Genomic DNA, 26,667 nt, shown 5'->3' on the forward strand with positions numbered 1-26,667 from the left:
TTTCTATTGTGTGGGCTTCCAATGATTAAAAACAAGTATTTATCGAGCAACGGACTCATGTTCCGTAACCGGTCGTTTGAGAACGTCGCGACCTATTGGAAGCCCACACAATAGAAACCTCAGCCAGCGCAGTTGCTGGCTAGTGTAGTGTGCTATTCCTATACCTAAAAAACAATGCGCTCTCGGGCTAGGCATTGGATATATGTAGTTTTTCAGGGTTTTTGGATTGGATAAAATAGCGTTCATAAACGCGCCAACTGGTGACGTGTTTTGGGGGGGGGGGTGAGAGGAGCGAGATCTTCCAACAACGCACTTTTGCAAACAAAATCAATGCAGTACACCCAAATATGACGAATCGATGTGAAAATATGTGCATTTGCTTGGAAAACATTACATTACATACGCCTACGCATAGATTACAAATAAATAGCTGAAACTGGACCGAACTTGTATCGAAAACTGATTCAGCAGCCTGTTTGGCACGCAAGATATTGCTTAAATTTGCTATTATAAATTACAGTTCAGTAAATCATTCCTAATAGTTATGGGTTAAAGATATTTAAGAAAATATTTTTAAATGGACATAACAGTTATTGTATTATGATTCTATGGATATGTGAGTCGAAGATATTTTTGGCGCTCCGAGCCTATTTAACATACTTGAATCACATATCAGGGGGGGAGATTTCAGATAAATATTGGCCTCAAGGGGGCGAAAGTTGAAAAAGTTTGGGAAGCACTGGATTACACTATTGGAAGAAAATTCTCTTTTTCCCACGGGTTTCGCGTAAGTGTCTCTGCCGGCGGGTCCGCCACCACGTTTTAGCCCTTCATATTATGAATGCAAAATAATAATGAAAATTGATCTTGCTACCGAGTGGAACCGCGACTCAAGCTAGGATGGTATTTATCTACATAAATACATACATGCCCCGCTGACATCGACTCACGACCCCCAAGGGGTCGCGACCCACACTTTGCGAAACCATGCCGCCATAGGGGTCTTTGATAGAAATCTCTGGTATAACTGCTTGAGCAAATCCATGATTCACTTTGGCATAGGGTGTTCTCTCAGCCGAATTATCTGAAACTCTGAAATAATAATTATTATTTGTAGTAGGTACTTAAGGCGAAGTAGCCCGTCATTCGTTTTGGCAGCAATGATGACTTTGCTGCGTGCACTTTCAAAGTGATAAAACACATTCTAGATAGTTTATATTGACTTGAAAAAGTATCACTGTTTTCAACCACAATACATAAAGTATGCTGATACTTTTTCAGCTGTGTCACTGCAAAACCAACTAATTTTCTTTCATTCGAAATCGTGAGATGAATTAGCAACAATCAACAATGGTGCGTACAAATTTCAATGATGGCCTACTTCGCCTTTAGACCCTACTTTAAAATTACGTTAATGTTGATCAAATGTGAGCTCAGTAGCTTTAAAAAAACCTTTGCCGAAGTGCATCAAAAGTGCTAAGGATGGGATCCTGGTTTCTAGTAAATCCTATAAAAATTATGGCACTAAATTATAGTTTTAATCGAGCTGAAATCTTCCACAGACCAAAATGACTCACGAAAAGTGCCCTGGAACGAGAATCCGTATTTTGTCTCGTATCAATGATCGAGAAATTGATCACTTCATGGTCAACCTTAGTAGGCTACAAAACCAACTGTCATCTAGGCTTTTGTTTCGTTTTGTTTAGTCCTAGAATCCAAAATTTACAGTAGATAATTTGTTACAAAATTAATAAAAAAAAATCATGAAGCTACATTTCGATTCAAAATTCTGTCAGTATCCAAAGACGTACTTCCCATTCGTTCTGAACATCCTTCTCTGGGATCGCAACTGGCTCACCAAGGTTTGCACCAGCTGCCCGTTCTATCTCTACTCGAGCACGTTTGCTGCGCTGTATTTGATTGTCAACCTGGTAAGTCTTTTAGGCACTGACAGCTGAATGTTCTTACTTCAACTCATCGAATTCTCGCCTCTCGATCATCAGTTCCTGGCAGCCTACGAGTTGTTCCAGCAGATTCTTGTTCCCATCGCAGGGCCAGACGATTACGACCAAAAACTTACGGTTCCGCTGCGCTTCTGGAAGATTGACCTAAGCTTTCGGATACCCCATCAATATCTGCTGCTAGGTCGAGCCCTTTTTCACGTTCAAGCTTTGGCACGGAGTCTGTACAATCTGGCGGTCGGCAACTTCGGTGCCCTGCTGGGGTTGGTGGTGTTTGTGCCTGTGTTCTTCGCGATGGACGTAATTAACTTCGTTACCGAGTGGAGCAAGCACCGAGGGCAGCCGGACTGGCAAAAATTCATCTGGACCGAAGCACTCCGACTGGGATCGACGGTTGTGTTCTGGACCAATATGTGCTGCTTGCTTTATAATCAATATGCAGGGTGTATTTTTGATAAATAGTGCAGAAACATTGGAATGTTTTAAAACATAAATACATTGTATGTAATTATATACCTGCCAAGATACCTTAAATGCTACAACGCAGCTTTATGAGTTTATGGTACCAAAATCTGCAGCACCAACTTTATTTAGCTTGCCTTTTTCTCTACCTACAGTCATGCAATTTGTTTTAGTAGAGTTTGGTGAAGTCTATTCCTCGCTATTCTGATTATTGCATTTCATTTTGATTTTGCAACATTTGGTGGGGCAATCAGAGCACAAGTCTCAAGTCGTGGTTAGGCAAAGGTAATGGCCGTAATAGTCTCTGCGGACCACATGAACACCATAGGAAGCGTTGGGATAAGACCAGGGATTGAATCTTGAGAAAATTAAGAGAATCTCTCACTTATTACTCTCTGTAACTATTATAATATCACAGCGGAACACGTTTTTGTCTCAAGCGTCAAATTATTGCTGTGTGCGTTTGAAATGCAAATATCAAATGCGGGAACACCAAATGCGGTAAGATTTGCAACAAGGAAGGCGAAGTCAAAATTTGATTTTCTTTGCTAGGTTGGCGGTGATATGCATCATGGTTGCTAAGTATCCTTTGGTTACTTTGTGTTACCGCGTTAGAAGCTCAGTTAGACTGGATTTGCACGTCAAATGCAAACAGCAATACCGCTATTGACTTAAGGTGATTATAAAACGAAGCCAAACTTTGAATTTTCAAGTGCACAAGACGAGAGAATCTGACAAAAGTTTGCGTTGAAAACCAATCAAATTTCTCGCTTGCTGGTGGTGACCAATAGGATAGATTTTCAACGCGGAGCGCTGTTTCGTTCTCAAGTCTTGTGCTCTTGAAAATTTGAGGTTTGGCTTCGTTCTATAATCACCTTAATTGAGGGTTGCTGAATTCATTGCCGTTTTAAAAAAATACCATACCACGTTTAGTTTTTGAGATATTGGCTGCTGAAAATGCGAGATTTGACTATATTAGCTAGCTTGCATGCAAGTTTGCCAGCTTGTATGGCAATTTATTTGCTTAATTTGCCTCAGAACTCACCCTGCCTTTAGGTGATGGGATTGACGGTGACTTATCAATTGTTTACATATTGTTGATATTGTGAAAAATTACTCTAATGCAATATATTGATCGCGGAAATAATCGTAATTATAACTTATAAAATGTAAGCTAGTCTAATAGTTTTTACTTTAATAATGACATGTGTTTCAATGCTTAAATATATTTTACACGTGATTTATCACACCTTCAGTATGGGTTTAGTTGCTGTCGCATGATCTAACACCCAGGGGGGTTATACGCAACGAGGTGCGCCTACCGTTCATGTTTTGTGTGTGTATTCGTTTGGCTCACAACGCTGCTAGGCATTCCGCTGTTTGAGTGTTGAAATGCATCAGCATTTGCTGCCTGGCAAGGCCCGCATTTCGACCTGTGCTGTTTGGGTCGGCCCGCGTGAGAGATGATGCTGTTTGGGCCGGCCCGCCTGAGAGATGATTGTTAGGCGAGCTTTGTTTATAGTTGACAGCCGTACACCCACCCTGCTAACACCAGATAACAACGCGTAATGCTGGAAGGACCGGCTGGGCCTACTACCAGTCTCTACTGATACCAGGGGGGTGGCATGAGCCCATATTTACCAACCCAACATAAATTCAACATGGCGTCCAGTGTACTTGTTTTGATTATTTCTGAAGGGACAAAACATATGTTTTTATGGGTAGGAGACATCAATGATACCTCGCTAATGCGTAAAACATTCAACAAAATGATGAACTAATGAAAAGCGTCATCAAATACGACGATTCAATGCGATTTGTTTAATTGCCATAATCTAGCACTAGCAGCGTATGAGCCGTATACTCGAAAATCAGGAGTAAGTTTAGGGCAAACCGACCAGAAAGTGGGTACCAAAACGCGAAGTACCAAAACGATGTGAGGAAGAGCCGAAATGTAAGCAGGATGACAGCCGTGTCAGTCTCCTGACTAATACTCAAATCACTAACAAGACTGGGAAACCAACGATCACCTTTCATCAGTAGCACTATTTCTAATACAGTCGACTCTACACATCTCGATATCTCTCCCTATGTCGATGATTTCATAAGTGCCTTCAGTCTGCATACATTTTCACTCTCCATCTCGATATCCTCCTTATCTCGATATCTCCATATCTCGAAAACTTATTCATACAGACTCAAGTCAAAAAAGTATACAAACTTACTTTATCGATCCTACGTGTTAAGCAGGCGGAATTCTACACGTACCGCTCTGTACCAACTCAACTTTTCACTTTTAGAACGTTTAACCTTCGGGCTGTCGCGCTGTTGTACTTTGTACAACAGCTGTGATTTATATGCTATCATTTTGCAACAAAGATATCTATCGACACCAAACCAAAATGTATTCCTCAAGAATCTTCTTAAGAACAATACTCGACAGATTTTATTTACAGTATGACCCTCTATATTGCGGTAAAATCAACAAATGTACATGGAAGTCGCATAATAATGAACGCACTGTATACGGTTCGAGTAAACCACAATTTGAAATCGGTATATCTCAAAATCTAGATAATTTAGAAACTTGGGGTCTTCAGCAAAGTTGTTCTGGAGATGAAGTGCTATCTTATGGTACCTCATTTAATTCGGAATTTGACCGCCAGGTGGCACTAGTGAGCATGGAAGTTTTACTTTTGTTTTGCTGATATTTCAGAATCCTGACTATTTAGAAAGATGGCGTCTTCGGCAAAGATGTTTAGTAAGTTAATGACAATCATTGTTGCTAGTTGATTCGAAATTTTGCCACTAGGCGGTGCTAGTGAGCATGAAACTTTTGTTTGCAGATATCTCAGGAGCCTGACCCCTTAGAAAGATCGCGTCTTCGGCAAAGTAGTTCAGTAGCTCAAGGGCTATCATTATTTGTGCCAAGAAATATGATATTTTGTCACCAAGCGGGGCTAATAAGCATGATATTTTTGTTTTGCGAATACAGCAGGATCTTGATAACTTAGATATACACCTTCGGCAAAGGTTCAGAAGCTCAGGGGCTATCATTATTTTACAAAATCTCGAACTTTAGGGATTGAACAATGAAATAATTTGAACTACTAAACAATTCTGCCGAAGACGCCATCTTCCTAAGTGATCAGGCTCCTGAGATATTCGCGAAACAAATGTTTATGCTCACTAGCGCAGCCTAGTGACAAAATTTTGAATCAACTGGCTCAAACAATGATAGTCCTTGAGTTACAGAACAACTTTGCCGAAGACGCCATCTTTCTAAGTAGTCAGGATTCTGAGATCTGTGAAACAAAAGTTTCATGCTCACTAGCGCCGCCTAGTGGCAAAATCCCGAATTTCTTGGCTAAGATAAGGATAGCCCTTGAGCTACTGAACAATTTTGCCGAAGACGTCATCTTTCTAAGTGGTCAGACTCCTGGGATATTCGCAAAACCAAGGATGTTGTACAAAGTACAACGCGCGACTACTCGCGTTACAAAAATTCGCGCGACGACCGAAAGGTTAATTTCCGGATTTACAAAACGGCGAAAGTAACATTTTCAACTTTCGCAACCTAACCACTACTTTCGCCGCCCCGCTGTATGGAGAGACAAAGTGACTTAACCACGAATCAAAACAAAACACTACTTGAGCCGATTTTACACTGGAAGAAAAACGTCGAAAGTAACTGAATGAAACGGCTTATCATTTTCTTATAATTATTTTTGTGGGAAATAATATAAACTACCTAGTTTTTGAACGTGAGCTGAGTGTATGCAAAATTTGACCGAAGTACACGGCAAAAAAATGTTAAAAAAGTGATTCATTTTAAAACAGTTTTAGAAGATAGATTGTGATTTTTCCTCATTAATTTTCTCAAAACCGTATAAAAGTTACTTACGTCGATTTGAAAAAGTAATCGAGATATCTCGATGTGTTTCTGTTGATTTTGACGTAGGACTACGTCTTTGTTTTCTATATTGGGGTGCACTTTAAAATTACGGAAAATGGGACATGTTATTTACATGTACGGAATTAGGGGAGATTTTGAACGTTAATAACTCAGTTGTTTATGAACCAATTATTACGATTTTAGTATCATTCGATCAGAAATGTATCTACGCATCGTAAGTAATATATCCGATAAGTGAATTTTGTTGTTTAACTATTGAAAATTTGATAAATGTTGACCCCTTTCTTATCCAACCAATCACGTTCGAGCATTTTTTCGACAGTATCGCTTCCCACTATAAAAGCAAACGGGTCCCTGCTTCTTCCCTCAGTCTTCTTTTATCGGTTGGAGTGTGAACACGATCGGGCGAGTCATTCTCGCTTTCGTTTGCACCCGCGTCATAGTCCAATTTGTGTCGTCGGAAGAGGAAGACGCAAAATTGATTTGCGGCGGCGATAACGATGGCTTGGACGCTTCTCCGAGCGGCGGACTACTGCCGCTCGGAGAAGCGTCCAGCCATCGTCATCGCCGCCGCAAATCAATCCGCGCTCCCAGATTTCGACTCGTGATCGGTGGTCGAGAAGCAAGCCCGTTAGGAACCAGAAACCAGAAGCCCCTAGAGTTGCTGATCCGAGGAGATGCTGCTAATCGAGCGTCGGACTGGTGAAATCGCTCAAGATTTCAAGAGTGAGCACCGTTTCCGGATATCGACTTGTTCCAGGGAATCCACAATCCGTTGCTGTTGTGCGCCATCCACGTCACGAACCATTCAGCTGGTTCGTCGTATAACCCAGACAATCAAAATGTACGTAGGGTGATGTGCTAGTATCCATCGTATTAAGCATTGATCAGTGAGCACTGCAATTTTCCCAGTATTGCAATGAATGATGCTGATACATACCGATGCCAAACAATTCTTTCTCAAAACGGCTTTAGCATTGTACAATCACATTTTGATAAATCTTGATCTCTTTTTGGAAATAATGCAAAGAAAATGCATCTTACCGTATTCTCAGTCCGTCGTATCGTTTCCAACTCCGTCGCAATCAGTTTCCAGATTCGTCTAACAACTTACGGCTCACTGTGTGTATTGAATGGTTAAAACACAACATATCAACGCTATCATATATATAAAATCCCAGAGTTGTCTGTCTGTCAGTAACGCTTTGAAATATTTCACCGAAAAGTTTCCCTGAACGCTACAACAGCAATTTTAGAGCACTACAACAGAAAATTGTATAGTTAGAACATTACAATTCCAAATTGCAGAGCTGTAGTTTGTTGTAGTTTATTTGACAGAATATTCTAGAGTTTATTAGATCATGTTTCTTCCCCATTCGTATAATGTTCTATTATTTTTCATCGTCGTCATCATCATTTTTGGGAAGTTCTCTTTTAAAAAGTGTTAAACAAAATCGAGCTCTTCTTGAGTTCACTCATGCTGCAAAACCAATTTTGTGCAGATATATGCCTTTGTTTTAAAAATCTCATGTCACATTAATAAGTTACATATTGCAAAGCGAGATTGCAAGAAATCAACAAAAGAGCAGCTTTTCAGAATGTATTGACATTACACACATGATGTTCTGGTTGAAACGCTCGATTTTGTGTGAATCGTTCTCAATTTTGTGTGACTTCTATTAAACGTGTTGTTCGGTGATCAAATAGTAAATAAACCAGCTTCAAGCAAATTGTAGTTCGGTCGAACTTGGATTGGGTTTGGGGTTATACATATATGTGATTCAGAAGAGGTTTCAATAATTCCAACCTATAAACACGAGTTGGAATCAGATTATTGTCCGCCAGATAGAGTTTTTGTTATATTTACAGTGAGACTAAAACATACTAAAAACTAAATTTCATGGTTACTGTGATGGTCCCCATAACAGCTTTCCAAAGCATGAGTGGATATTTCCATGCGTCATTATAACTGTGATTTCGAAAGACAATAATAAATTAGGGAACGCTGCAACAGGTATTCAGTAAAATATTCGAGAATGTTATTCTATCTAATTCATAGAATGTTCTGGAATTTTTGAAATGTTTCACAGCTGAAGAAACACTACAACAGCTTTAGGGCTGTAATTATTTCAGATTAGAACATTACAACAGCATTAAGGCCACATGCTCAATAGAGTATGGTCAGAGCATAAATTTAGGCGATTTGGCGGTCATTAGTATCATGCGTGTCAATCTCGGGTCATGTTAATAAAATTATAACCTTTATCCAGTGATGCCACATACACAGATTTATCTGTAATTACACAGATTTTTTCCTGTTCTTGCCTACAGATATCTGTGATCACAGATCACTGATTTTTTAGATAAAAGAGATATTTAAGATTTTAGGATATTTATAAGTTGTTTAATATTTTAGAATTTATTATGTACCTTTAACTTACTTTTAGAAGAATAAGTTCAAATTAAAGAAATTTGACATGCCAAAAACAGTCAAAATACGTTTGCAAATATTCTTTTTGATCTAAAAAATAAAAATTTTGGGTATTTTTGCGACACAGATTTACACCAAGATTTTTAGAGATTGACACAAGATAAAAAAGATTTTTTCAGCCGAAAACACAGATAAGAATCGGACAAAATGTGGCAACACTGCCATTATCCTCTACTTCTAACATTACACCTCAACTGGGACGGAGTATGCTTCTCATCTTATTATTTAAAGAGCACTTTCGCAGTTATGAACAGAGAAATTTATTAGTCCATGTTGCCATTTTGCAGTTAAACATAAACACTATCAATCTTTAAAAGATTGTGCATAGCTTTCTGCTTTCAAATTTTGTTAGAGCGTGGCTAGCCACGCTGGGTAGGCTAGTAATAAAATGTTTTACTAGAATATATAGATCTACTGGCATCCCCTCCATTCCTTCAGCATGATGGAATATACTAATTTCCTTTAAAATTCATTGTTCGTTATCAAAATTCAGCCCAAACATATGAACACAATTCCTTTTGACCGTACAATTATGGCATTTGCTCACAGTACAGCGAAAACAACACAATCAAAGAAACCGTATTTTTACATCGAGCGTCGCGCACACATTGATGCGCACAAGCTTTTTTTTCAGAACGACGGATTAAACTTTGTTTACATTCTCAATTATACGCGGCGGTTGAGGAAATTTCGTAAAATTTGGTGATTTATTGAAGTTTTACGGCGTGTGATTGGAATGAAATCCTTCAGTGAAGATTAGACTTGCCCTAAAACAAAAATGTTGTAAAATTCCACGGGGCACCCCCTAGATATGTGCCTTAGGGTAAGAAAAAATGCTCACAAAATTTCAACTCGATTAGTTGCTCCAACAGCTGGCTCTTTCAATTTGAAGTTTGTATGGAATATTCATTCCAAATATATTGAGCATTGACCCAATGTCACTGTTTCGTTCCGTATACTAGTTGAACGCGTTCAATAGGGCGATATTCAAAACTGAAAAGGCAATAGATGGCTCTTTTTCAGTGAAAGTAAAAACGAAATCCTGAAGCAAAGAAAGCTCTACGGAAGATAAACTAAACACAAAAAGTTATGTATTCACTTTACACTTGATTTCTAATCACTACTTTTTTGATCCAGTTTTCAAATTGCAAGTAATTTACGTTTTTAATTATTTTCCATACGTTTTGACAGTTCTCCGACTACCATTCTTCCATGCGCTTGTGTTGAAAGTTTGAGAAATTTGAGAATCCAGCGTAGCGTGATCAGTAGGAGGAATACAAACAACAGTGTCGTCGCTCGGCGGCCGGTGAAAGAAACTGAATGTTCGAAAGGTTGTTGCCTGTACTTTTTGCCGCTGGCGCCAACTGTTAGCGATTAAGAACGAAATAAACAGTCGTTACCCTATTAAGCCCAGAATAACAAATTCACTAGTTGATACCCTAATGAACATAATTGCAGAAGGTTGTATCTAGATTTAAGCTCGTTTCCATTAACATTTCAGTTATTGAAAGATAGGCTTAGATCAGCCTCCCGTACAGTCACATATAGGCATGCGCCTTGTGCATTAGCTCGCCCAGCGTCATAGGTGGCTATGATGCGCTTAGTGGCTATGTTGTTCACTGAAGATGTACGAAGGTTTTCCATAGTGAAAATAAGTGCCCGGCGCAGGGCTGGTAGCAGTCGGACAGTAAAATAATAGTGACTTTAGTGACCAAAATGATAAAAATAGTGACCAAAAAGTGACCAAATAGTGACTCAAAAGTGACCTAAAAGTGACTTCAAAACTACATGTAATAGTCATGTAAATGACTATAAATGAAAATACGTTCTATGTGGATATTAACCAATCTACATTTTGGGTGAATTTAGAGTGTAGAGAACTGCACTGCCCATGTTCGCATAGTCGACGTAAGCGCCAATATGGTCGAAATTCATATTTTCGTTGCTATGCATTCTTTGCCCAATAACCCACTCGATGGACATGCGAACAGCACTTACTTGTTAGCACATACACCACCTTATGCGAGCATTCACACGGTTTGTCTAGTGTTTGTTCGGATAGTTCAGCGTGTAAACCAGTCTGTTATGATCATGATTGAAGCTTACTGTTTGGTCGCATAAAATGTCATGCGAATATGAGCTATTGCAGTTTTTCAATTCCTTGATATTTTAGTTTTTTTTATACAAAATAGTCAAAATCGGAAGACTTGAGATTATAAATTAAATCATTTTTGATTGATACTGTGAACTGAATATAATTTGTATTTCAGGAGAGTTTTGGACAACATTATATGAACTTATTTGTTGAAATGTCTAGACACAGAGAAATACCAGCTATTCAAAACATTAAATAACTTTGTTGTTCTCAATAAACTTGTTCGATTAGCTACCGGAGGAGTGGAAGCAAGGCGTTATATGCCCTATCTACAAAAAGGGCGACAAACTGGAGTGTGAAAATTATCGTGCAATCACCATCCTAAACGCCGCCTATAAAGTGCTATCCCAGATTCTCTTCCGTCGTCTATCACCTATAGCAAACGAGTTCGTGGGAAGTTATCAAGCAGGTTTCATCGACGGCCGCTCGACAACGGACCAGATCTTTTCCGTGCGGCAAATCCTCCAGAAATGCCGTGAGTACCAGGTCCCTACGCACCATTTGTTCATCGATTTCAAGGCGGCATACGATAGTATCGACCGCATAGAGCTATGGAAAATCATGGACGAGAACAGCTTTCCCGGGAAGCTCACAAGATTGATCAGAGCAACGATGGACGGTGTGCAAAACTGCGTGAAGATCTCGGGCGAACACTCCAGTTCGTTCGAGTCTCGGCGGGGACTACGACAGGGCGACGGACTTTCGTGCCTGTTGTTCAATATTGCGCTTGAAGGTGTAATGCGGAGAGCCGGACTTAACAGTCGAGGCACGATTTTCACGAGATCCGGACAATTTGTTTGCTTCGCGGACGACATGGATATTATTGGGAGAAAATTTGAAACGGTGGCAGATTTGTTCACCCGCCTGAAACGCGAAGCAACAATAGTCGGGCTAATGGTGAATGCGTCGAAAACAAAGTACATGCTGGTTGGCGGAACTGAGCGCGACAGGGCCCGCCTAGGAAGCAGTGTTACGATAGACGGGGATACCTTCGAGGTGGTGGACGAGTTCGTCTACCTCGGATCCTTGTTGACGGCTGACAACAATGTTAGTCGGGAAATACGAAGGCGCATCATCAGCGGAAGTCGTGCCTACTATGGGCTCCAGAAGAAACTGCGGTCAAGAAAGATTCACCCCCGCACCAAATGCACGATGTAAAAAACGCTCATAAGACCGGTAGTCCTCTATGGGCATGAGGCGTGGACTATGCTCGAGGAGGACTTGCAAGCTCTTGGGGTTTTCGAACGCCGAGTGCTAAGGACGATCTTCGGCGGCGTGCAGGAGAACGGCGTGTGGCGGCGAAGGATGAACCACGAGCTCGCTCAACTCTACGGCGAACCCAGTATCGTGAAGGTAGCTAAAGCTGGAAGGATACGCTGGGCAGGGCATGTTGCAAGAATGCCGGACAACAACCCTGTAAAGATGGTGTTCGCCACGAATCCGGTCGGAACAAGAAGGCGTGGGGCGCAGCGAGCTAGGTGGATTGACCAGGTACACCAGGACCTGGAGAGCGTGGGTCACAGTCGAGGATGGAGAGAAGCGGCCATGAACCGAGGGAATTGGCGAAATATTGTTGGCGAGGCTTTATCAAGATAATTGATGTAAAGCCAAATAAGTAAGTAAGTAAACTTGTTCGATTTGTTGTAATAAAAAAATGCGTTGAAACAACAATCATTTTTATCCAAATAAAGCAACAATATTTTTGGATTTACTGGGTAAATTTTTAACTAGATTTATTTTTGAAACAACAAAACAAAAACTTTACGTCAAATGAAAGTTTATTTGTTTCAATTTACATTTACATTGATTCTAATAATTATCCATGTAACATAAAAACTGTTCCGCCAATTTGTTGCTTAGTAGAAACGGAGAAAAAGCGGATATCTCCTATGTATCGGAAATTATGCGTGGTTAAAATGTTCGTGCGAGAAGGACCTGAAGATTTTTGTATTGGAGTAATCATAGATTGCCAGTTATGGAGTAATCAAAACCACATTCAGAATTATTTTTGATAAGTATTAACCATCTTTTCTAAAATTTTAATTCCACTAATGCATTCCCCAGTATTGCAGTCAACTCTTACATGAGCTGGTTATTTTATCCCCTCACTTTGTCGCGAAGCGGATGAAGAACATTCTTCAGTTGAAGGGATTTTGGTGCACGTACCAATAGGTACCAAAACTTCTACTTTCACAAAATAAAAGTAAAGTAGACGTTTCGAAGCGATTATCGTTGTTTATTGTTTATTTCCTAAAAAAAAAAAAAAAGCAAAAATAAAGGGACTGGGACCAACTAAAAAGTGTTTTTATTTCAAACAAAATCATTGTCACATCAAAAAACACTGTAAATTGATTTAAAAAATGGAAGGTTTTATTTCAATGCAAAAATTTGTTGTTTCAAAAGAAAAGATAGTTAAAACGTTGCACCCTGTTTAACACAGCTGTCAAATTCAACAATTTTTATTTTTGGAATAAATTAAGAGTTGTTATTGAAACAATGAAAGGCAATTATAATCCGGCAAATATACAGATATATTGTTGTAATGATACAGAATATATTTGATATTAAAATTGTTTTCACTGCGTGAAAAGCCCGTCCACCCCATTGAGGTCATTGGAATTTCAGAGAGATTTTGTAATTAGGGTGCCGGTACCAATGGTTGTAATGTACCAGTAGATTGGACTATTGAATAAAACGAACATTTTCCATAAAAACGACATGGGCTATTTTTAATGGATAGATCGCCTCTAGTTTAGTCGATTTGCCAAATTTCAGCTTTTTATTGTATCAAAAAGTCATATAAATAATTAAGTTTACGCAAAAAAAATGCTCCCTTGCACCAATAGTTGCCGTCGTGTTCCAGTAGTGGATCAACGGATGGAAGCAGTTTTAAAATGGATGTATAAAAATGAAGAAAAGTCCCAGAGATGATCTTGATACTTCATTCGAAAGATATTAGTTGCTGTTCCGAGGGAACAATGTTAAACTTATGTAAAAAATCATCATTTTGTTTAAAATTCCTTGTATCATTCCCGAACGTCTACTACTGGAGCACTAGCGCAACTACTGGAACACGTGTACCAATAGTGGCTCAAGGGATTTTATGTTAAAAAATTAGTTTTATCACTCTTTTCATATTTTTTCCGTATAGTAGAGGTTGAAATCTATCTGTTGACGCCAAAAGATCTCTGTTAAGGCTTTTCGTTATTTTTTTATGATTTTTTATAGCTTAGGTAGTCCACTAATGGCACCGGCACCCTATATGAACAAATTTCGCTCTGTGTAATTTATACTGATTTTCCCAAAAATGCAAAGTTTCATAAAAACCTTCTAAGACTGCCTTCGAAATTATGCGTTAGCCATGACTGATTCCTGGACAAATTCTTAATCTGGTGAAACTTACGTTGGATCTTTTTAAGCTGGCTAAATTTTTGACAAAAATTGCATCTTACAAGCAATCTATCATAAACTTGGCTAAGAATTGCGTCAAAAACTTAACAAAAATCTGACTAAGATTACCTAAAGGACCTCGCTTTTTATTTACTTAAAAAGATTTTTCCATGAATTCATGAACAATTTTACATGAAATTTGTTGAGAATGATTGGAAAAATACACTGTATATCTGCAGAAATCAATACACAATCTCGTCAGGGGCCTCATAAGAACTTTGTCATAGTTCAATGAATAACTAATAGTTAATCCAGACAAGGCTTCATCAGAAATCAGTATAATCTCAGAAATCCGCCAATCGTACTTCTGAATTAATCTGTCCAAGATTTCAGTGGATCTCCCAAAAATTTTGTCCAATATTCATTTGGCTCAGGTTTTCGTAAATGGCAATATCATCAACCACAACAACTTTCTACAACTTATTTTGGTGGTTTGTAGGTTTAGTGCTTGGATATGTTCGTTCAAAATTATTGTTCCGGTGACCATCTCAAATTTCCGGTTTCCCGTCTTTTTCCGCGGTCCAGTGGCCGCCCTGGAATTATTGACAATAAGTGTATCACTTAGTGACGACTCGTAATCTCACGTTTAGCTGTTTTACGACCCATTTTGTATAGAAACAGTTGACCTAAGATGAAGTGATTCCTATCAATATTGGTACTCGCTTTTGAATTCCTGGACGAGTTTCTATCAAATTCTTTTATTTTTTGTTTGTTATTAAACCCCGTTTTTGGCTTATCTCCGGGAGGAATTTTAATAAGGATCTTTCAAATAATAGGTTAAAGATTCCTTCTATAGTCACATATTAGCCAGATATTGGCTCTGGTATTCGCAAAAACTATTAAAAAATTCTGACTACAAAATTCAGCCCAAATGTTTTACCACCATATTCTCCAAAACCATTCCCTTATTTTTTATATTTTCCGTTGCAATGGCTACGAAATATTCAGGAATCCCTATATTATTTTTATATATATTTCTTGCTGTTTGTGTTGAAAAGATAACCCAGCCTTAAATTTCAATACCGTTAGATCACGAAAATAGTGACTTTAGTGACCAATTTTCTGAAAAAAGTGACTTTAGTGACTTTTTGTTGGAAATAGTGACTTTTTAGTGACCATGTCGAAAAAAGTGACCAAGTCACTAAAAAGTGACTTGCAACCAGCCCTGGCCCGGCGAAGTAAGTCACCCACGGGGGCGGGAAGAAACTTGTGTTGGAAAGTGGTGTGGCTCAGTCGATCGCTAAGCATTTATCTCAAATCGTGTTCGTCCATGCGATTTCGGTGAAAAAGTGCAAAGTGGATAATTGAACTGAAGTTATTTACCGAAATACAGTAGTTTTATTGCATTTTTGGTGTACAAGTGTACAAACCATAACAGCTTTCACAATATTACACTTGGATAATGAATGTATGTTGAAGGTAAGTTTGAATATCAGCCGTATTGGAACATTTAAAGTTTGAATCGACGAATAGTAGCGTTTACGACGAAGAAGAACAAAACCCTATTAATGCCCACTTCGAATAAATTAATTATTTGGGCATCAATTCTATCAATGACGCAGAATGTCCGTTGGATCAATAGAAATATTAGTAATGCTTCTACTGTTGGATCACATCCGAGATTTTATTGCGTCTATGCCATATCAATTATGACGCGGCTTTAAGCAAAAAATGCCAAAATGTGATACCACCACTACAGGTTACGCCTTTGGTTTCTATCATATGGGCTAATGGATTATGACCTTCCATCGCGGCAAGGTCGCATAACCAAGGGGGGAGGCGAACAGTAAAAAAAAATCATACAAAAAGCGTTACGGAGGTGGGAGGGGGTAAAAATGCTCAATTTTAGCGTTACGTAGGTAATAAATGCATGCCGCCTCAGAAATATCTGAGTATTGCTAAAAACTCTAGAATTTTGCGTCAGGATTTACTGCAAGGAGAAAAGGAAAAGTAAAAAAGCGATTTTAAAGACTATTTTGATAAAAAAAAACAATGTTTAGAGACTTTCCATTAACAAATAAGACTTTTAAGAGAATTTGATTAAAATAGAGACCAATAAGTCTCTGAAATGACACCCGCAATCATGTCTTCTGGACTAGAAAGTATTAATAGCATACTTAAGTGGACAGGTCACTCATGGTGAATGTCTGAAAAAAAGGTGTTGAGATGCACACATGACCATCTGGCAGTAAAAAAGTGCGTATGGGAACCCTAATAGTTCGGAGGATTCGAGCGAACATCGACGAAGATGGCTCCGGTCTAACGGATTTCACAAATTGATATGCATGTAGCCTTATCGGAAGACGGTGGACGTAATATTTGTTCTTTATTTGTGAATCAGTTTTTTTAATTGTGTTTGCGAAACTTTTTTTTCTATTATTGATCACACTCATGGCTACTATAAAAGTAATCATCTTCTCTTTTGACTTTCTCGGACTAAAACATGCTCTTTTGGGGGGGTTGTACCTGTGCCATAATGAAGATCAATCTTATTATAATCTCTTTTTTTAGGTATCGATTCCTAATGTGTCACGTTAAAACAAACCTAATCATATGTACCGAACAAAGTTTTCTAACAGAAAGAGGGGGTGCATTAAAAGTTGCAATACAGGAAACAGCTAGATAGGGGGACTGGATTAGCAAATGAATGATGATAAACTTGACATACCTGTGCTGGCTTAAGCGGAGGAGATCAACGAACTACGATAGGAAGATCTGACCATCGCTGGCAACGGTGGCCCCCGTGGCCGTCGTCAGTGTCAGTGTTTGGTGCTGTTGCTGTTGTTGAGATATCTTTTTCGTTTTCATTTTGGCGAACCGCTTGTGGGACTTGTCGATGGCGTCCTTCATCTCGGCCACGTACTCATCGTACTTGAGCCGATCCTTGAACCAGGCAACTGGAAAAGGGATTGATAAGATCATAATTGACTATTGAGTTGTTGGTTGGATTTTAAATATTATGACCATTAAATTTAAAACAACGTAGTTTTTTCTAGGGATTTATTCCAAAACTGCTTTTGAGATTCTTAGGAGGAATTTCTGGAGGAATCTCTGGAAAAAAAACATGAAGTAATGCCAGCAAGAATAACTAGGTAAATAGCTGAACAAATTCCAAAAATTTCGGAAAGAATTGTTGAAGGAATCTCAGAAGAAATTTTTAGACTAATTACTGGCACAATCCCTGATGGATTTTTTAGAGGAGTCATGGTACGAATCTTTGGAGGATCTTCTAGGATAATCTTTGAAAGAATACCTACAGGGGTCTCTGAAAGACTTTTTGGAGTAATTCCAACCTGCCAGTGACTAGCAATAAAACAAATACCTAAAACACAATTCATTCTTTTTAAAAAAAAATAAAACACACTCACCGTACAACGAATCGCTGAAGATCACCAGCGAGGACAGCTTGAACTTCTTGCCGCCGTCCCACGTGACCGCGTCGAGCACCTCGTCGCTGACGATCATCGCCAGCGCGTTCATCACGATATTTTCATCACATTCCAGCTTTATCTTGGTCAGATACTCGAACAGCTTGTTGTACAGACTCTCGTCGCTGCAGATGCCCTTGTTCAGCTCGATCAGCTCCTTCAGTGTCCTCAGCGGAAACTTGAAGTTGGCCTCCATACTGATGCAGTTCGGTTCGGCCAGCAGGCCCAAATTGGCGGCCGTTGTCGGGACAACAGTGGTCGCTCCTGTCGCTTCCTGTTTCAACGCAGCTAACCGATTGAAGCTCTGCTCTGCGACCACCTTTAGCAGTTCCTCGATGTTGGTCAGCTTCTTCAGTATCAGCTTGATATCGTCGGACTGTGACGAAACGGGTTGTTGCTGCTGTTGCTGGATTGCAATTCCACCCGTCCCTATGGTAATTCCAGTGCCACCGGCCATTATCGTGCCCATGACATTGTTCATTGTCCCACTGTTGCTATTGCTGGACGATGTGCTCGCCGCCACACACGAAGATGAAGGCTCCTGCTGCCGAACCCGCCTCAGCTCCTCCGAATCCATGCTGTGCTCGTCGTCGTAGTCATGATCTCCTGATGTCGCTAAAGGGGTAAACTTTCGGTTCTTCAATGTTCCAGGACTGGTAGCAGCTCTCTTAGTGCAAAGTTCTACCAGCTCTGTAACTTTATTTCTACCAAAATAATTTCCCGATTGAAAATGGAATTCCCAACCGAGTGTGTGGCCACCATGCATACCATACTTACAGGGCTTTTCATCGTGTTTGTCCTTATCCCGGAACTTCTTGATTATAATGTGAATGTCGTCCGATATGGGAATTCGTCTCTTTTTCGCTGAAACAAGCAAAAAGTAATATATATTTCCAATTCAACTGTAATCCTAATGCCCATAATGATACTTACACGTCGTGGCATAGTTATGGCAATTATCCATTGCTGGACTGTTTGGGATCTCTTTAGGAAAAGATCCGTTGCCCTTCCGGAACGCAGAACAAAAACGTAAACACCAACTCCCGCGCAACAAACTTTTCCTCTAAACCGTAAAATCTTACCGTCCTTCGTTACCAAATCACCTGCTCCGTATGGCCAAGCCTCTAGTGTCCGCCGGGACGCATCATTTCGGGAGAAAATTGCGATATTTTGCGACAAATCTTGCAAAAACTCCTAAGGAACAACCCACTTTGGAGGCAATCTTTTTTGTATTTTTCACTTATTTGACAGTTGGTTCACTGCGGATCGGATTTCGCGGATGAAAGATGGCAGCCAAAACAGGTGCGCGGCATTTACTTGGTCTTTTCAAAGAATGAACTCGAATGGGAACTAACAAATCTTGTTCTGGTTCAATAGGCCAGGGGAAGTGGTTCACCTAGAGTGAATTTCTGTCAGAGAAAAAGTAGATTTTGTATGAGATTTGACAGAAAAATGAATGACAAGTTCATCCACTTCTCCTGGCCTATGGATCAATGCACGAGTTCACTAAATTGACGTTTGAGCGGTGCCAAATTCATTCGTTACCATGGCCACATAAATAACACGGCACCGCTCAAACGTCAAATAGTGAACTCGTGCACAGGTCCATAGACCTGTTCACCGTGGCTGACGCTGAGTGGACGAAAAATTAACACGGAGGGATTCAACTCAATTTTGGGTTGTTTCAACGCAATTCCGTAGTTGAGCCGGTGATGCTACATACACACACGCAGCGAACTGGATAGGGGCGATCCATTAATTACGTAAGACAATTTTCGGAGTTTTTCAACCACCCCTCCCCCCATGGTAAGATTTTTTGTATGAAAATTAAAAATAAATTGTATGGCGCGTAAGAAATCTCAAACCTCCCCCCCCCCATAAACCCTTACGTAATTAATGGATAGCCCCATTATGAAAGATGAAACGATTATCGCAATACTAATGGTTTATGTATCGTTTTAGCATCACTCCACACCAAGGCGTCGATAGACGCGAGGTATACGGCTAGCCTGGGACACCGTTTCAGTCAACTTTCGTTCGTTGCACTAAACCCGTGGCCCGATTAGTGAAAGACTTTCACTAATCGGGCTAAGATTTGAGCTGTCAAAACACCGATTACAATAGAAATTCAGGGCTACCAACATTGACAAATTGTGGTTTATGTCAGAAAGTGACGCTTGCCTTCGTTTTAGGTGGGCTATAGCCCACTTAACGGGAGCCCAATTAAAACGAAGTGCAATTAAACGTAGTGCAACGAACGAAATTCGACTGTATATGAAAAATTTAGATTCTCGCTCCAGTCCACTTTTTGGATTGCATTTAGGTCCCATACAAACCCAACTAACAATTCAGAGCCACAAACAAGCATGCATGTTTAATTATTGTTCAATAATGGTAATGACAGCTGAATAAAAAATTTGCTCTATAAAGAGCGGAGAAGGTGCTTTTTCAACACAAACTTAGATCAATGTTCAACCACAGACAAACAGACGTCACACTCTCATCGATGTCCATCGACCACATTTTTAACGGTCGATTCAAATATATGGTAGGTGGCCAATCCACCACCCGCAGCGCACGCATCGGTTTTGTTCGTGTTTGACGTTTACACACTACTGCCACCTGTTGGCCCATCGGCCAAACACTGCGATTTTAGCATTGGGCGTACATGTTCTCGCGACTATGATTTTAATCGAGATTTGTTCTAAGTGTTACGTCTGTTTGTCTGTGGTTCAACGTTATGCATTAGAATGAACAAAATTTGAATCGCCACTTATTAAACGTTTCCAAAGATTCTCATTCGACTAGTCAAGATTGTTCTACAAATGAGCTGAACAAGACATGTTTCCCCCAATTAAAAAGCCAATATTCCACTGAACAAATGTATATGTATGAAAGGATATTCAGAAGACGAACTAACGTTTAACTTGCGTCGCACTTCAGCTATTCCCAGATGTTTAACATAAGCATGAATAAGAGCTGAATAAGTATCTTATAAAATCCTAATTCAGCTTCAGTATATTATAAGAACCGTTGATCCAAAAGAGGCCTAAATGACGATTAACAAACACATTGTTTAGCAATAAATAAGCCTTGTAAAAGCGATCACACTACAGCTAAATTTAATGAAATGGACAAAATATCCGAAATTCGTGTTGAGTTCCGAATGCATTTCAAAGCTCATAAATTATTGTTTCTAAAAAAATTTGAAATAGCTGTTCAGAAAATAAACATGGTCAGTCTCCAGAAATGCAGAATTATTGTGAAAAACAAAAATAAACATTTAAGCTAAGTATTCCGATTAGGAGCAAAGTACTGACAAACAAAGCGTGATATTGAATATCTGAAATCAATATCAAAATTTTGTTCCTGGAACTTCTAAACCTATGAAAAATTTGATGTACGCAGATTTAATGAATAGCTCGCAGCTATTGGTAAAATCTTGCAGAATCTAAATATGCAGGGTGGCCAGTGAAAATTAAATTTCGAATTCCCGGTTTTCTCCCGGTTTTTTCCCGGTGTTTCATAATTATTCCCGGTTTCATTATAAGTAAAAAAAAAAAGTTTATTGCGATTTTTTTTTTTGCCGTTTCAAACGGCTTGAAATACGAGTTTGGCCATACACCAAAGCATTACTATTAGAGTGAATCCGAAAAAAAACGAAAATTAGATTTGTTGTCGCGACTTTTAAATTTTTTTTTAGAAATGACCAACAAAATCATTTTTTCATTGCAGTACGCAGCTGAGGTGAAATTTCATTTCAAATTGAGATCGCAGTAGGAAATTTGGTGGCCCATTCTGCCGCAAAAATTTTTACTTTTCTTGACTGGAACAGCATACTTAACCGTGGAATTTATTATTTTTATGAACATGTTGAGTTTCATTAAAAGTTTGACCAATGCTTGTAGGATAATCTAGCCATAGCTTCAATTTTAAAAAGCCACACAGTTTTGGTAGACTTTAAAAAGAGTTTATCAATTGCCGGAAATTGTGTTCATCAGCATGGAAATTCATGAAGTTATTGTTCCATAATGGATTAGAGTTTTATGATATTTTTTATTATTATCAAACTAGAAGCGAGTATCAAATTTTATACGATGGTCATTACCTTTAAATATTCCAAATATTGCGCATTTTTTTCACCACTGGACTATCACACAAGTTTTTACAAATGCGGGAACGCTATAAAAAGTGCGCGATTGCATCATATCGAGTCGGTGTCTTCAGCGGGGTTATTTATCGAAGTCCAATAATAAGTTGTCTGAAGACACCAACATGATTCGATGCTATCCCGCATTTTCGCACTTATGAAGCTGCACTTCGCAGTCCAGTTGTGAAAGAAATACACAATATATTGGGAAAGATATTTTTCAAAATTTTTAAAAGAAGCTTTGTTACATCTATATTTATATGTTGAATTCAAATGTTAAATATGCTTTGGAAAAGTTAGGTAAACTTTCCTATAAGATGCTTTCTGAATATGATTGAAATAATATTATCCAAAGGATTCTAAAAATATATTTTTTGCAAAAAAGCCTAAGTATTTAGTGGATGGACTACAGCTAAGATTCATAGACAGTTATTTTTGCAAAGTTGGAGCATCGCTAATTGCAAGCTTGCTTAGAAAAATGAAATTGATAACACCCTAACATTGTATTTTGTAACAAAACATGCTTTTTGAAACTGCATGAATAAACACTATTCGTAAGATTCAATGAAATTTTAACATATTGGCTAAGTATTTCTAAAATATCGATCAAATCAGTTCCAATTGGTAACATTTGTATAGATATTATGTTTTCATATTCTATACCCTGATTTTATTGACTAGCCTGGGATTCAAATTTTGAATCTATAGTAAAGATCTACTGAACAGTTCCATAAGTACTAGTATGCAAAATTTTCCCGGCGTTAATTGAAATTCCCGTATATTTCCCGGTTTTCTCCCGGTGATTTGAAATTCCCGGCTTTTTCCCGGTTTCCCGATTTCCCGGTGCGCTGGTCACCCTGTAAATATGACATGCTAATTTTGGTCTAGTAGTTTGTTTTAGATATCATTTCCAGATATTTTATATCATATATCTATCGATTTAATATCACTTTTAGCCATCCATATTATATTTCTATTGCTAAGCTTTTTTCACCGGCTTGGGATGTTTTTCCGTACAACAAAAGTGGAAATTTCTTTGACAGAAATAATTAAATAAATTTCTATAGCGAGCTACATTTGAAATTACATTTCTTCACAACTGAATAAATACTGCGATCTGAGAAAAATGATTTACTTGGCCATCACTGAAAATAAAAATCCCGCGCATCAAGATATTCGAATATTCTTCTATTCAGGTGGGTTCTGAGGACTAAAGGCCCAAACGCAATGATAGCGGAACGGCAACGGAATGCGGAACCGGTTCGCCAGCATGAATCACAACATCTCGACTGAGCTGACAACGAATGAAATTGGATCAACACTGAGTCGACAAGCTGATCATAGTTCATGCTGGCGAACCGGTTCCGCATTCCGTTGCCGTTCCGCTATCATTGCGTTTGGGCCTTAACCCTTCAAATGATTCAAATATATTCATCTAGAGAACTTTTTCTTCAATGCATATGTAATAGGTTTATGAAAAATACAAATAAAAAATAATCAAACTATAATTCATAAAATTATTAAAGTTTATGAATCAGTTTTGAATAAACTAAAACTTATTATGAAATTAGATCAATCATTTCAGACTGATTTTACTTTGTGTAAATAAACATTATTTTGACCAACATCAACATAAATTTTCTCACTGTGCGCTAAAAATAGCCGACTGAACTCAGCTTGGATCAGCACTAAACAGCAGCTGAATAATATGCTTGTTCAGTTGTAGATCAGCGTACCATGTGTTGATTAAACGTTGTCGAATAAAAGCTCAAACATGGTCAATATTCAGCTATGAGAAGTTTATATTTTGCACTGGACGGTAAAATCACCAATTCTAGGATGGCGCAGATGGCAAGGCATACCGCTGACGATTAGAAGGTCTCGAGATCGAATCCAGGCGATTTTTAAATAAGATTGTTATACTATCACAATAACTGTGCATCACAATAAACTTAAAAATAAAGTTGGTATTCAACGACATGCTTTAAAGTTTCTCCAAATTTGTGTGAACAATGCTTGAACAAAGGTTGGCCATGGAAATTATTAAAATGTTATAAAACATGATGCTGGATAAAACTGCCATAATGGTGTTTGTTGAATGAGTGAATGTTAGTTGGGAATTTCAAAACGCTGTAGGGGGTGGGTGGGTGTCCTTGAGATGTTACAGCTCATACGAAATTTGAAAAATATCCATACAAAATGCCTTACAAGGGGGTGGGCGGATATCAAAAATGACCATTTTTGGCGTTATGATATATATAAATAAATCCAACTGTTCAGCTCCATCGGTGAAACTATATTTACGCGCCAGCCATTCAAAGTTTGTATGGTATTTACTATGGGAAAACTTACTTTTGCAAAAAAAAAATCGCCAGAGGTCGCCCATTGACCTCTATAAAAATTCTGAACACAGATCTCGATAGGTATTTCTACGATGAACAACATTGTCAAAGACCGCAAAGCAATCCAATGCTTGTGAAAAAAGTTATTAAGCATACACTATTCGGAAATTTTGCCCGATTTTGTTATTATTGTTATTCTTTTACGTGTCAATCAACGTCGCCTTGCTTAGAGGATTTCCTTGAAAAACTTTTTGCACAAGGGTCAGATTGTTTCGCGGTCTTTGGCAATATTCTTCATCAGATATACCTATCGAGATCTGTATTCAGCATTTTTTTTTAGATGTCAATGGGCGACTTCCGGCGATTTTTCTTTGCAAAAGTAATGTCGTTTTCATTTTTAGGAACTGGGTCGGTGATCAACACATAAACAAACCAAAGTCAAGCTAATTGTGGTTCGGTCGAATCTGAACCGAGTTGGGGTTGGAACAGTGATTCAGAACGGGTTGTGCCCAAGGGGTGGATCACTTCTGATGCATCTGATGAATCGGAATAATTTCATGCATTTAAATGCACGTAAATGCACACTCGACAAATTCGAAAGTCATGGCTTGCTCCAACAATTGGTTGTTGTTCTTTTCAAAGTGTCAAACTGGAGAGGAGCTTGAAACATTCAGTACCTGTGCACTAAGTTGAGAACCGGATGCATTTGGGTATCGACTTAATCAAAAAGCAACCTCTATGTGGACATTAAGGTTGATAATAATTTGGAGCTTCTTGAACAGGAGCATAGTGATTCACCGTCCAGTTGTCCAGTTGGTGTCTGATGTAGCCGGTGGAAGAGAGATTATTTTGCTGTGTGTAAAGGTCGCCAAAGAGGATATCGCCGTGCGTTTTTACGAGGAACAGCACGGTAACATCGTGTGGGAAGAATACGGCGAGTTCCAGCATACCAACGTGCACAAGCAGGTGGCGATCAGCTTCCGGACGCCCCGATACCGAACGCTGGAAATGGAACATCCTGTCATGGTGAACATTCAACTGAAGAGGCCATCGGACGGTGCTACCAGCGAACCGCTGCCATTCGAGTTGACGCCCCTTGACTCAGCCAAACGAAAGAAACGCAAGCCTAACACCTGAGGGGACACCCCAGTACACATGCCAGAAGCAGCCCGCCATCCGTACTATGCAACGTTGGGCAATGTGCCGGGAGAAGCTATCAACGTTTAACTTCATTGGCAACTACCGTCAACCGAACGAGTCCCCGTCCCCGATCGAGCGATCCCCACTTTACGGCAACACCACCCCAGTCGGACAAATGTCTCCCTACAATGCCGGCAGAACCAGCGTGACTCCAACACCGGGCGGCTATCAACCCAATGTGATGAATCCAGATTTCCTGCTGGGGGGCACCCAACAGTTCCAGAATCAGTACGCCTTTCCCACACTGCCCCCTACCAATGGCCAACCCCAAATGTACCTGCATCAACCCCAACACTCGTCGGAGCTGAAATCGCTGATGGTCCACACCCTGTCCGATATGAAGCAACGAGATACACACTTCTCCTACAATATCTTTCGGATTCTCTCAATAAATTATGCAAGAATATTACATTCAAACAATCTTCTATTGAATATATTTTCTTAGGTTTTAATGTAACAATAATGATGTGCACTTAAAGTTTTCTACAGTTATTCTATTGTATCGGTTGGTTCTGTATCCGTTAGTGCTTCATCCACATTGAAATGCATAGTCGGTTCAGGAAATTCGCGGCTTGCATTTGGTTGCCTGTACCTTGCAACTCGAGTTGCAGTCCGCCTATATCGACCGTTGGTTAGCATCCAGACTAATGTCGATTTTTTAATAAATAAAATGTTCCCATTACAGTCTCGAATTTTGAATGTATTTTTTCTTGTTGCGCTACTTTTCAAGTTAAGTTCGCCATTGAAATTGGCGAATGATAAATTTGCGTCGTATAGGGTGATGTGCTAGTATCCATCGTATTAAGTGTTGATCAGTGAGAACTGCAATTTTCCCAGTATTGCAGTGAATGATGCTGATACAAACCGATGCCAAACAATTCTTTCTCAAAACGGCTTTAGCATTGTACAATAACATTTTGATAAATCTTGATCTCTTTTTGGAAATAATGCAAAGAAAATGCATCTTACCATATTCTCAGTCCGTCGTATCGTTTTCAACTCCGTCGCAATCAGTTTCCAGATTCGTCTCACACCTTACGGCTCACTGTGTGTATTGAATGGTTAAAACACAACATATCAACGCTATAATAAAATGTTTTACTAGAATATAT

At 39.1% G+C, this 26,667-nt stretch overlaps 3 protein-coding genes across 3 annotated transcripts; 2 read left to right on the forward strand and 1 right to left on the reverse strand.

Moving 5' to 3' along the window:
• Positions 1 to 1,684: 1,684 nt before the first annotated feature.
• On the forward strand, positions 1,685 to 2,495 carry LOC110679324. The gene is made up of 2 exons (XM_021853697.1): positions 1,685 to 1,931; positions 2,004 to 2,495. Exons 1-2 carry the CDS (start codon positions 1,764 to 1,766, stop codon positions 2,421 to 2,423), a joined length of 588 nt encoding a protein of 195 aa, XP_021709389.1. The 5' UTR covers positions 1,685 to 1,763; the 3' UTR covers positions 2,424 to 2,495.
• Positions 2,496 to 16,728: 14,233 nt separating this feature from the next.
• On the reverse strand, positions 16,729 to 19,143 carry LOC5565020. The gene is made up of 4 exons (XM_001649310.2): positions 18,797 to 19,143; positions 18,641 to 18,727; positions 17,804 to 18,478; positions 16,729 to 17,332 (listed from the first exon to the last, which is right to left on the reverse strand). Exons 1-4 carry the CDS (start codon positions 18,825 to 18,827, stop codon positions 17,136 to 17,138), a joined length of 990 nt encoding a protein of 329 aa, XP_001649360.1. The 5' UTR covers positions 18,828 to 19,143; the 3' UTR covers positions 16,729 to 17,135.
• Positions 19,144 to 24,915: 5,772 nt separating this feature from the next.
• LOC110679092 (embryonic polarity protein dorsal-like) lies at positions 24,916 to 25,569 on the forward strand. Its single transcript, XM_021853044.1, has one exon. It carries the CDS (start codon positions 25,094 to 25,096, stop codon positions 25,490 to 25,492), a length of 399 nt encoding a protein of 132 aa, XP_021708736.1. The 5' UTR covers positions 24,916 to 25,093; the 3' UTR covers positions 25,493 to 25,569.
• The last annotated feature ends 1,098 nt before the right edge of the window (positions 25,570 to 26,667 follow it).

This window comes from Aedes aegypti, chromosome 3, assembly GCF_002204515.2.
Source record: "Aedes aegypti strain LVP_AGWG chromosome 3, AaegL5.0 Primary Assembly, whole genome shotgun sequence".
NCBI lineage: Eukaryota > Metazoa > Arthropoda > Insecta > Diptera > Culicidae > Aedes > Aedes aegypti.

What these genes read in the sequence shown, in the direction of transcription:
- LOC110679324 (XM_021853697.1), top strand. Translation starts at nt 1,764, where the DNA reads ATGAAGCTACATTTCGATTCAAAATTCTGTCAGTATCCAAAGACGTAC. An exon ending in TGTATTTGATTGTCAACCTG is followed by an intron (nt 1,932 to 2,003) that starts GTAAGTCTTTTA and finishes CTCGATCATCAG; the next exon opens with TTCCTGGCAGCCTACGAGTT.
- LOC5565020 (XM_001649310.2), bottom strand. Translation starts at nt 18,827, where the DNA reads ATGGATAATTGCCATAACTATGCCACGACGT. An exon ending in CAAACACGATGAAAAGCCCT is followed by an intron (nt 18,479 to 18,640) that starts GTAAGTATGGTA and finishes TTACCCCTTTAG; the next exon opens with CGACATCAGGAGATCATGAC. An exon ending in CTTCAGCGATTCGTTGTACG is followed by an intron (nt 17,333 to 17,803) that starts GTGAGTGTGTTT and finishes TCCCTTTTCCAG; the next exon opens with TTGCCTGGTTCAAGGATCGG.
- LOC110679092 (XM_021853044.1), top strand. Translation starts at nt 25,094, where the DNA reads ATGTGGACATTAAGGTTGATAATAATTTGGAGCTTCTTGAACAGGAGC.